The sequence below is a fragment of the Schistocerca nitens genome, chromosome 5, assembly GCF_023898315.1.
Source record: "Schistocerca nitens isolate TAMUIC-IGC-003100 chromosome 5, iqSchNite1.1, whole genome shotgun sequence".
NCBI lineage: Eukaryota > Metazoa > Arthropoda > Insecta > Orthoptera > Acrididae > Schistocerca > Schistocerca nitens.
This window is the reverse complement of record NC_064618.1, coordinates 865,049,824-865,061,863: the sequence shown is the minus strand read 5'-3', so window position 1 is coordinate 865,061,863 and position 12,040 is coordinate 865,049,824. Positions and strand designations below refer to the sequence as shown.

Below are 12,040 nucleotides of genomic sequence, written 5' to 3'. Positions count from 1 at the left end.
TGAATATTGAATCTGTTACTGCAAAGTTCATTGTTTTGAAAATAGTTTCACTTGCATATGTTATTTTTGATTGTACAGTGTTTTTGTATTATGGCTATTGAGATGAATTTATTGTTGCATTTTTAGTTATGACGGTTTGTTTATTCTATTACACCATATTGGTTTTTCATTGTGGTTGTTTTATGATTAATATTTAAATTTATCTACAATTTTGATTACTTGTTTTTCTGCTGGGTTTTTATTTGCGTAATGGGATAGCTAACATAATTCTTGTTTTTCAAAGGGTATTCTGAGGCTGGTTTTTTGCACTATTTTCTGTAGTGATTTGAGTTGTCAGTGAGTTTCCTGAATATTTGTTGGATGGGAACAAAAGGTCATTTGTGAGTCCTGAACAGTTTAAATTTTTGTTGTTTGTTAGTTTTCAAGTTTCAGTCTTCTTAGAGTTCACTTTGTACCATTACCTCATTATACAGGGTGTCCCATTTATCTCAACCACCCTAAATAACTGTTTGTCCAGATGCAAATTACAAAATGTTTCAAGCAAATGTTCTTTAGCCATCGGGGGGACATCTATCAGCATGATTGCCTTTGTTGTAGCTTTGTTTTTTACAAAGATATAAACAGCGGTATGACTCTTTTAAATGGCACCCTGTATTTTTTATTCGGTAATTCGTTTCTGCTCCTAAAGACCTATTCAAAAATGTATCACAGTGTACCATTCACTGAAACACAATGTTATTAATTAAATAACACAACATTGATGCTGACGCACCCAGCACTTAGTGCAGGTACTCGGAGTAATGGAATACATCCATGTGTTGACGTTGACAGAGGACAAATGTAAACATAAGTAGAATGCACACCCGTCATTCCATCAACCATAATCAGTTGAAGAGTTGTGTGAGTAGAATTTACACCAATGAAGAGAAGGTAGAGATGCTAGTCATCTATGGGGAATGTAAGTTAGCAGAACAGTAATTGCAATACTGTTTTCTTATGTACGGGTACATTTAGTACAGCAGTTTAGTCCTTTTAAAAACTGTTGTGTAGAGTAGGCATACAGTAAAGTCTGTCCTTCCTACAAACTGCATTGACATAACTTTCTTTTATTGTTGTTGTGTTGAAGGTAGGCAAAATGCTACACAGGCAATGGAACCGTACAGAGAGCGATATCCTGACAAGAACTCACCTTCCTGATGGATGTTTTTTCATCTTGTTGCGACGTTTCAGGAAACAGGGGTCTTGTTGCGACGTTTCAGGAAACGGGAAGTTTCAACCAACAAAAACACAATCGTAATAGCACTCGCACAGACGAAACTGCCGAAGTTACTGTTTTCGCTTCCGTTGCTATGAATCCACATGCGAGTGCACAACAGCTTGAACACAAGATTGGCATTCCTAAAACCAGTGTACATAATATTCTTTCACGTCACCGGTTCTATCCTTACCATGTACACCTACATCAAGAATTGCATGGGAATGATTTCCAGAATTGTGTACAGTTCTGTCGGTGGGCACAGCAGCAAATTCTTGCCAACCCGAACTTCTTCTCCACTGTTCTATTTACCGATGAATGTTCCTTCTCAAACAAAGGACATGTAAATACAAGGAACATGCATTATTGGTCCAGCGCCAACCCACGATGTCTTAGACAGGTGGAATATCAGCGTCAATGGAGAGTTAAAGTCTGCTGTGGGGTGCTTGGTACTACAATTATTGGCCCTTATTTCAGCAATGGTAGTCTAGACAGCACAGTGTATGCCAACTTCCTCAGACGAATTCTTCCTCCTCTTCTGGATGAAGTGCTGCTAAGAACCAGAATGCTTATGTGGTATTAATACGATGGATGTCCAGCACATAATGCTTTGCGTGTACATCATGTTCTAAACCGAAGGTATCCTGGCAGATGGATTGGTCAAGAAGGGACGGTTACTTGGCCTGTTACATCTCCTGATTTAAATCCTATGGACTTTTTTTCTTTGGGGATGCATTAAAGACGTTGTCTATCGCGACATTCCAACAACTCCAGAGGACATGCAGGAACGTATTGTGCTTGCTTGTAATACTCTTCAGCAGGCAACACAGGAAGCAGTAAATAATTCTTTCATTCAACGAGTGCACCAGTGTATCGGTGTCCAGGGTCACCACTTTCAGCACCTTTGAATGTTCTACTCCTGGGCAATGGTACAGGAGAGTCAAAGCCAATTTTGTGTTATGTTTTTATTTGGTTTTCATTTGTTTTCTAACAACTCCAGCATGTGGACAAGTTTGTGATCCTGGACTCAAAGTCAGTGTTGTGTTAATTGATAACCTTGTGTTTCAGTGAATAGTACACTGTGATACATTTTTGAATAGGTCATTAGGAGGGGAAATGAATTACTGAACAAAAAATGCTGGGTGCCCTTTAAAAAAGTCATACCACTGTTCATATCTTTGTAAAAAACAAAGCTACAACAAAGGCAGTCATGCTGATTGATGTCCCCCTGATGGCTAAAGAACATTTGCTTGAAACATTTTGTAATTTGCATCTGGACAAACAGTTATTTAGGGTAGTCAAGATAAATGGGACACCCTATATATCTCAATGCGCAGTTAAAAAGTAGTGGCGACAAGCAATTTGCTCGTCTTAAACCTGTTATTATGGAGAATGATGCTGAAAATTCTTCTTTGAACTTGACTTTCAGTTTTGTGTTGCTTAAGGTGAGTTCTGTTAATTTGATTAATTTTGGGTGGAGTCCAAAATTTCTTAGGATTTTCAATGTTGAATATCTATGGACACAGTCAAATACCTTTTTAAAACGTACAAAGGTCATTGCAAGAGACCTATTTTGTTTCCTGTAATATGTCGTGATTAATTTTAAAGTGACGATTTGTTCTGTGCAGCTTCTCCAAGGATCCAAATTCTCCCTGGTGTTCACCTGCTTCTTGCTCTATTTGTTGTTTATTCCTATGATATAAATGCTGGAAGAAAATCTTATCTGTACAGTCAAAGAGAGATATAACAATGTAGGTAGGGATTGCTCAAATCAGCATGTAGTTTTCCAGCTCCTTAAAAGCTGCTTCCAATTCTTGGGCTAATTTTTTAAAGTTCCGTCGGTACTGCACAGTTCAAAAGTTTACTGAATGCTTTTCTCATGATTTCAGGGTTGTCCTTGTTCCTGTGTGTCGTATTTCCATCTTCTCTTTACAGCATTAACATTGGGGGTGGGGGATGTATTCCATAGATTTTGAAATACTCTCTGGAATTGATTTTGTGGTAGTTTCACCACACATGATGTTTCAGTAACTGTAATTTCTGATTAATCGGTATAGGCTGTAATTCCCCCCCTTTTATGTTTAAATTTAATTTTTATTTTGACAGTGTAGTGGTCTGAGCTCATGTCTAGTCTTCTTTTCGTCTTACTCCTCTAACACTGTAGAGTTCTCTGTGAAGGTCATAAGTGCTTCAGCTGCCATTCTCCTTTTCTCCAGTCAGTGTGTTTACAAGTTTAAATTTGTTTCACCTTCTTTTAGAGTACGAGGATTTGAAGATGAGATTGCACTGTCTGGCCATTCCTATTGGTACATTTCTGTGGAGCCCATTTCCTGATTATATCGTAATAGTTTTTTTTTTCTCTGTTTCTAGTTGGGCATAGAATCTATTATTTTTATGTTGATTATAAACTCCGTTCCAAATGGGGGCATTGTTTTATGATCCTTTGTCAAAGTTTACCGTTGTAACTTCTGTACCCTTGATATTCAAATGTCTCTTCTATGGTATTTCCCAAACCTTGGAGCCCCACTATTGTTATTATTATTATTATTATTATTATTATTATTATTATGCCTGAATTGCCCACAAAGTTCTTGTATTCTCCTGTTTTTAGTAGAGAATTAATATTGTGTGTTGCGATATAGTCGATTCGATTAAGCTTGATCCTGTTATTCTGCACTGGTAAATGTTTGGGTGACAGCAAATTCTTTAAGTCTTTGCTGTCATCTACATGGCTACCTAAGTAGCCTATTTATGTTTTATTCCTCAGTTTGACAGTAGAACTTTATCCCCCAAAGGACTTTCCCATACTTGATTTTTGAAGTAAGTTGTGATTTACAACTACAAATGTTAACCGAAGAAGTTGCCTGAAGATGTTATCTGGCTGTTGTCCATCATCCTCCTCCTTTATGTGGGATTGGTGCTGGCATCAGCAACGACTGAGCTATTCAGTCCACCTAGTAGCTAATACAGATAGAGTTATTACTAACAACAACAAAAACAATAATAATAATAACAATAAATCATTGGAAACAGAAAATGAAATAGTATGTAAAATTCAACAAAACCGTGTCAGAATCCTGTTAGGCGGCTTCAACTTAAAGGTAAACAAATAAAGAAAGAAAGTACAGAAAAACAACTGAAGAATTCCCAGCACGTAAATGGACCAACCAAAACAGACATAGGTTAGTTGAACTGTGCAGAATATTCGACGATAAAATCATGTCAACACACTTTAAATAGAAACCAGCAAAACAGATGATGTGGAGATCACCGAAAGAGAGAGAGAGAGAGAGAGAGAGAGAGAGAGGGGGGGGGGAGTCAAATCCCCAAATTTGACACTAGCAGGACCCAACTACCTTTCATGGAAGAATTAGAGAAAAGCAGTCAAACAGCTGTTGAAAGCAAATTGATCAAAGTGGCACAAATATTAATTCCTCTGCAGAAAGGGAAACAGAACCCTTCATAGAATAAGGAATGTGAACATTGTATCTAATCGTGACAGGGTGCATACAACAATTGGAACAAGGAGAAGCAGAGGACAACTACAAAACGTTCCTGACAGTGAGAGAAGAGACAGCCAAATTATGAAATTGAGAAAGACTTCCATAGAAATAAGATATGAACTCGAATCGTGTATTTTTAAAGCAGCATCACTCTGTAATTTGGTGATTGTGAGTTTGCTACTGCTTCAGATACTAAATTTATAACTGCTCAAACTGACATTAAATGAGTATCAGTGTGTCAGTGTACATTCTATAGGATTCTGAAAAACATTATTTTTATAAGACAGCCAGTCAATGACGCATGCTCTTTTAAAAATGAGGCGGCCTCAGTTGCGACTCATGCCTCTTTGTAAATAAAGCTTAGATAACATTATCAGTACTGTTCGCAAAAAAAAAAAAAAAAAAAACCACAGTAGTGTTTACCAATTACTTGTAATACAATTTCAAGAGTACACCACAAGAATACACCAAACATTGTCTATCATGAGACAACTGCTCAACCCAGAATAAGAATCAGACTCTCCGCAGATTTCTGTTGTATCTAACCAATCCTGGGAAATTCAGTGAGACTGAACATTAATTTCCAGTGAGATCACAGAGTTTCTTACCCTGTGGTAGGGATTTTGGCATTATAAAAAGGAGACTAAGGAAAAAAGACAGATTGTTTACTGTACATTACATCACAGAGGTGATTCTTCGTTAGAGATATTGCTGACTCTGAAATACTAGACTTTGAATCAACTGTACCTATATGAAGCCCAAAATTTCTGAAGAAACTGTATATACATAAACGATCTAAGGGAAAGGATGAGCAGCAATCTGTGATTCTTTGCTGATGACTGTAGAAGGATATACGATTACTCAGACAGAATGTCCATTTGATGTGATGAATAACAGCTTGCCCTAAATGTAGAGAAGTTTAAGTTAACGTAGATGAGTGTGTAAAACAATCCCATAATGTTCGAATGCAGTATTGTGGTGTGCTGATTGACACAGTCACATCAATCAAGTATCTATTTTTAATGTTGCAAAACTATATGAAATAGAATGAGCATGTAAGTGTGGTAGTAGGGAAGGGGAATGGTCGACTTTGGTGTATTAGGAGAGTTTTAGGAAAGTGTAGCTCATCTACAGAGCAATTCGCATATAGGATGCTTGTGTGCGAACCATTCCTGAGTACTGCTCAAATATTTGGGATCTCCACCATGTCGGATTAAAGGCAGACATTAAAGCAATTCCAAAGCATGCTGCTAGATTTGTTACCAGTTGTTTCAATCAACAACCAAGTGTTACAGAAATGCTATGTGAACCCCATAGGGAATCCCTTGAGGGAAGATAATGATCTTTTCATAAAAACTCCAGAGAGAGTTTAGAGAACAGGCATTTGCAGCTGATTACTACTGCTGGCAATGTCCATTTTGATTAATGACCTCAAAGACAAGATAAGAGAAATTAAGGCTCATGTGGAGGCACCTAAACAGTCATTCCTCTGTTGCAAGTAGAGTAGAAAAGGAAGTGACTAGTAGTGGTACATAGTACCCTCCGCCATACACCATGTGGTGACTTATGGAGTGTAAATGTAGATATATTGGAAGACAAAGGAAGGTTTCATTCTGTATCAGCACTTTTTCGCATTCTGTTTTTGTTAAGACAAGAAAGGGTTGTATACAGCTTCCACAACAATCATTGGGATAATTAGTCAAAATTATTGTCTGGGGATCTAATGCAATATGTTGATTGTGGCATAAAAAACCAGCTTATCCATTAGGAAAGATTCCAATGAAGTCTGATACAATAAGGTATTTTATTTATTTATTTATCGTATGGCAACAACAGCAAACATTGACAAGTACATAAAGTTTAATTTTACATCTACATCTAGTTAAGTATTTACGTATACTTAAGTTTTACTTTTTGACACAAATTTTATACAGATTTTTAAATTGTGAAAATCACCAACTTAATATTACTGACTACTTTGATAAAATTGCAAGTTTTAAAAAAAGGCAGATACATTTAATCATAGTTCAATATCTAATGATTGAAGTCAACTAATAGCAGAGGGAGTAGCATTAATAAAGTCACAAATGGTACAGAATGCTTCCTCTGAGGACAGTCTCTAACAATGTGTTGAACAGTTTGTTCTTGGGCCCCACAATCACAGGCTGGAGATTCTCGGAGTCCCCACTTGTGCATCATAGCGTTGCACCTGGCGTGGCCAGTTCTTATTCTGTTCAGCCTTGTCCACTCGCTTCTGTGCAGAGAAGGACTTGCATCACTGCTTTAGTGTTGTGAAATGTAGAATTGTACATGCTATATTTTTCCCAGTCAAGATAATGTTAATGTAATTTAAAAAAAGAGTGTGCAATTTCAGTATCTTCCACACATTTTTAAAGGCATCAATTTTCAGGTTTTAATGATTCATTACATTACCAAAATATAACATTAGAAATTCAGTCTCATGTCTGACAATCACATCTGCATCTTACAATGTAACAATGACATGAAAGAAGCGTTTATAAAGTTATTGCACAAATTAAATAGCTTTTCTCAATTTCTCGCAAATCCGTGTTCATTTTAAAAATGCACACTTCCAAATTCTGTAAGGACTTTAAAACTCAGGACATCAACCACAAAGTATCTGCTTCAAGAAAGAAAATGGGCAATTGGTTCTCAACAATCCCTTCAAGGAACTTGCAATATCTTTTAAAGAACTACTTAACTGCCCAGCTCCAACATAAAAATTTCCACAACAAAAACCTGAGAACACTTATCCAAATTTGTTACTGCCAGATTAAGAAGAAATTTCCAGACAGATCAAAAGACTCAGAAACAGTAAAGCATGAGAGGAAGATAAAATAGCAGCAGAAATCTTCAAGTCAGCAGCCTCAGACACCATAAAAGAAATTACCAAAATCTTGCAAGACATTTGGCAAACAGAATATTGGAAAAATGTGTTAATTCATTCATTTCACAAGAAGGAAGACAGAACAAATGTGATTAACTACAGGGGAATCTCACTAACATTGGTTGTGTACAAAATTAAACCCCAGTGTCTTCTTGATTGAGCACAGAAACAATATCAACCAAAAATGAGAGACCAGGATGTTTGCACACAGAACAACTCTTGAACCTAAAGCTAATCCTGAGATATCAGAGAATTTGTAGTAGGAATGTAGTCTGCATACTTGTTGATTTCAAAAAAGCCTATGACTCAGTTGACCACAAATAACTCTTCCAGATATTAAAAGAACAGGAGTTAGATCTGAAACACTTGCAGTTATAAAACAGACACTGACAGACACAAAGACGCAACTCCAAGATTTAGTTAATGGGAGAACTGTTCAAAATCAAAATGGGAGAAAGAATTTTCAGCTGTGTCCATGAGAAAGTGATACAAGACGGGCACAGACAAAAATCAGTCATCAAAATTGACCAAGCAGTCACTTTAGCAGACACAAGTAACCTGCAGTTTGCCTGGCATTTGGAGATAATTTAGCAGTCTTAACTCGCAACGTTTCATCAGTACAAGATCAAATTGAACTTTTGAAAGAAACTGCAGAAAAGTTGGTCTCCAGATATCCTGCAACAAACAAGCACCAAAATTCATGGGGATGAAATATGACAAAGTGAGTTCCACAGTTAAAATGTCTTGATGAAACTGCCCAGGAAAATGAAATTGAAACATAAGTAAATGGAATCAGACACCGAAACATGGAAATGGAAACTGCATACCAACTTCCCCAAAATATCTACTAAGAAATGTATCTCCAAGCACATAAAACTAAGCCATTACAGTACAATAATTAAACCAGAGTGACTTTATGGGTCAGAAACACTAACTTTGAACAGAAGAACAGACTGTTGCAGCATTGTTCTCTTTCAAATGCACTAAATGAATTACTGTACTTTTATCAGTAGGCAGTGTGGTTTTTAATTGGGCTTCTCCTGCAGTGTGCTACAGTACTGTTGTGCAGGGATTTTGATGTGTACTAGGGCTGCAGTCAGTTATCTGGAAAGAAACAAAAAGATAATTTTTAACTTTATTTTTTTGAGATGAACTTTGAAGTTTTAGTAGCTGGTTCACTTTTAATGTAGATCTTATTCCTGCAACTTGTATCTTTTGCAACTAAAAAACCTTAATTAAGTTCAAAAATTGTAAGAAAATTTGCTTTCAATTGGAGCTATTCTACTCATTATAATCATTTAATTATGGATTTACTCCCAGTCTCAATGTTGCACACTTACACATGTATTTTTTTTTTTCCAGTCCCCAATAGTGGTGTGGAAGATGAAAGCGCCTGAGAAGAAACCTTTAGTTCGCCCAGAGAAACCAGAAGAAGTTAGAGCAAAGGTTCGAAAAGGTTCTCAAAAGAAAGTACAGAATCCAATTAAGGCCCTTAGTGAATTCCAGAGTCCTACGGAGTCTATATAAGATTATACAAAAATATATGGAACCACTAAAACCTAAGTATTTTTTTACAGTTCTAGCTTAGACCATCTTGCTAAAAATGAGGGCTCAAAGCATGCATTATTCCATATTTGTGAAGTATTTTGCCACAAGTAAATCACAGAAGCTATAATCTTCATAGTGTGGCCACTGTAATGGTTCAGATAGCAGATTCATGTTTTTGTATTTACAACAGTAATCCAGTATTTATCTGAAATTGATTACAGCAAAAAACTGCATTTTGAATGGTTCAACAATCTTGAACCGATTTGCTGGTAGGAATGTGTTAAAACTGCTTTTTTTCCCGTTGCAGAATAGAACTCTGTATAATGCAATTTTAATGTTTTTAGCCAACTGTTTCAAATAGTGTTTGTTTTGAGCTCTTGCCATGAAGGATATGATGGTGGGGAAAAAATCCACATTAGAACTGTAAATCTATCATGTGGTTCCTATTTACCATTTCGAGAATGATTTGTGATAGATAGCAGAAGTATTTTCAGTGTATATAGACAGTAAATATTAAATTCAGTGTATGTAAGTATTAATTTTATGTGTATGTAGATTAATATTCTGTACATGACTTTCTGCAGCTGCATTTTTATTTATTTTAGTCAGTCATGTGAGCAACGCTTAGTGTAGTGTTTTTTTTTTTAATACCATCTTCCTTAAACATAGTCTGTCAGTTGTATTACTTTGCTCATGTTTTTATCCTTCATACTTTTGCAAAAAAAAAAAAAACACATTTGATAAGTATTTTAAATCATCATTTCCCTTACAATGTAGTGTCATTATTAAAATGGTTAGTGCAATAGTTAATTCTTTATTTTGGTCTTCTCAGCAAGATCTATATTTACAGAATCAGTTAGTGATCATTCCTGTTAGAAGCATAGTAGAGTATACTATGCAGAAATGGTATGTACTGTAGGAAATTGAAAGACACTGTGTGTTTTCATGTTTGGTAGAGGGAGAGTGAATGAGCTGTGTTTCATAAGATTGGACATGTGTTTCATAAAAGAGGAAACTGTGAAAGAAGACAATGATATTTATAGTTGTGTGATGTATTTATTTATGTAACCTATAAAATTATTCAACTTTCAAATGAATTTAAGAAAATTATATTTTATTATTGTGGTTCTCTCCAGATTGGAATTTATGTTTGTAGAAAGAACTGCCATTATACAATTTCTGATTCAGAGAATGCTAGCAGTTCTTTTTAGTGACATGGGGAAATATAACTTACCAAAAATGGAATAGAATTTTAAATCATTGTTAACGTTGTCATGCCATAATGGGAAGCAGATACTGCAAATTATTTTCTGTATTTATAAACTTTTCTTTTAAAGAAATATTAAGAATAATACTAAATTGTGCTCACCATACTGTGAAAAGTTGTGGCATGTCTGATTTTAATTTTGTAAAATTCTAAATTTATTTAAATGTTGTTATAAAAATAAGCATATGACTATTTTAGATTAGTGACTTTAGAATGAATATTTTTGTTTATAAAGTATAACCTCCAGTCCAGTATTTTAACCAGTTGTAAAATGAATAAGCTGAGTAAAGGTGTTGGAAAATAAAGATGTGATAATGTAAAGAGATTAACTCCTTCCTGAAAACCCTTCCACTGTTTTGAAGGATAACTGCAGTGAAATGTTTTCCACTTGATAAATATTTTGTGAATCCACACTTACGCTCTTAAAATAAGAATCTACTGATACAACAATCATAAAAGCTTTAAACAGAAACAAGTGATTCATTCATACGTAATTTCTGCTTTTGGTTCAAGCAACACATTACTCATATAAGGATAATAGACTGTTTTTAAGTGCTGGCTGGGTGCAGTAGTGAAATGTTAAGGGGAGCTGGAACAATCCGTTTCCTCCATGTTAATTTTAGCAAATGGAAGGAACATTTTTTCTAAAACCATTAAACATATTGCTCTGAAATTTGGACTACATGTTCAGTGAATATTTCTCTACAAAGTTATAATGCCATGTTAAGAAATATTTATTGGTTTTTGTTTTACAATTTTTTTAAACACATGCTAATTTTTTCTGTAAAATTTTGCACTTTTTCTTCTATAACTCTTGAATTATACATTTTTTTTACAATTTGTTATAAAAATGAAGGAAAAGAAGTAAACAATATTGTGTATAAATTTCAATGATATACTGTTAGCAGTTTTTGAGAAAATGTTCCTCAAAGATAAAAATTTTAAAGTTATGGGAAACAGCTTCCCAAGTTTTTTTAATACAGTCCTGCCCCCATATGATGGATTATCAGCATCCTCTTCTTTTTCCAGTGTTCCAGTGTTTCCTTTTCACTGGTCTTTTCTTCCCTTTTGCTACATGTTGTAGACTTTTCTCTCTTCTTCCTGCACCTCTTAGTCTTCCTTCAGCAATTAAGCACACTGTGGAAATGGTGTTGTGTTCTGGTTGGAAACCTAAACATTTCAGCACATCACATTTGATAATGTTTCCTTCATTGTATGTTGCCACTGCATCATACACTCCAAAATGCAATGTTTTTATCTGTACAAACCCTCTTTTGGGAATCCTAATCCAAATTAAATTATTTACACTTTCATTTGGATTTTGTGTTTTCCCATGTAAACACTTTTACAATAAACTTGGCTGTGATAAATCTCTGAATATGGTCTTAACTACATCAATAATAGCATTTGGCAAATTGTTTTTATGGGCATATTCCTTTCCTGATTGGTACTTACACCGTGAGTCATCACCTGTGGGGCACAGTGCACGTTGTGGGTGCTCATTTGTTGATGCAGTATGAAAAAATAATGCCCATACTGCTCTCCTCATATGCTCAATG

The 12,040-nt window shown here is 35.3% G+C and overlaps 1 protein-coding gene across 2 annotated transcripts in view; it reads left to right on the top strand.

Moving 5' to 3' along the window:
• LOC126259354 (catenin alpha) overlaps positions 1-10,786 on the top strand; it is a 154,549-nt gene extending 143,763 nt beyond the window's left edge. For both annotated transcript variants that reach the window (XM_049956080.1, XM_049956081.1), the window contains one exon: positions 9,029-10,786. In XM_049956080.1, coding sequence (XP_049812037.1) covers positions 9,029-9,193 — 165 coding nt within the window. In that variant the 3' untranslated portion in view covers positions 9,194-10,786. The remainder of the gene's footprint in view (positions 1-9,028) is intronic.
• The last annotated feature ends 1,254 nt before the right edge of the window (positions 10,787-12,040 follow it).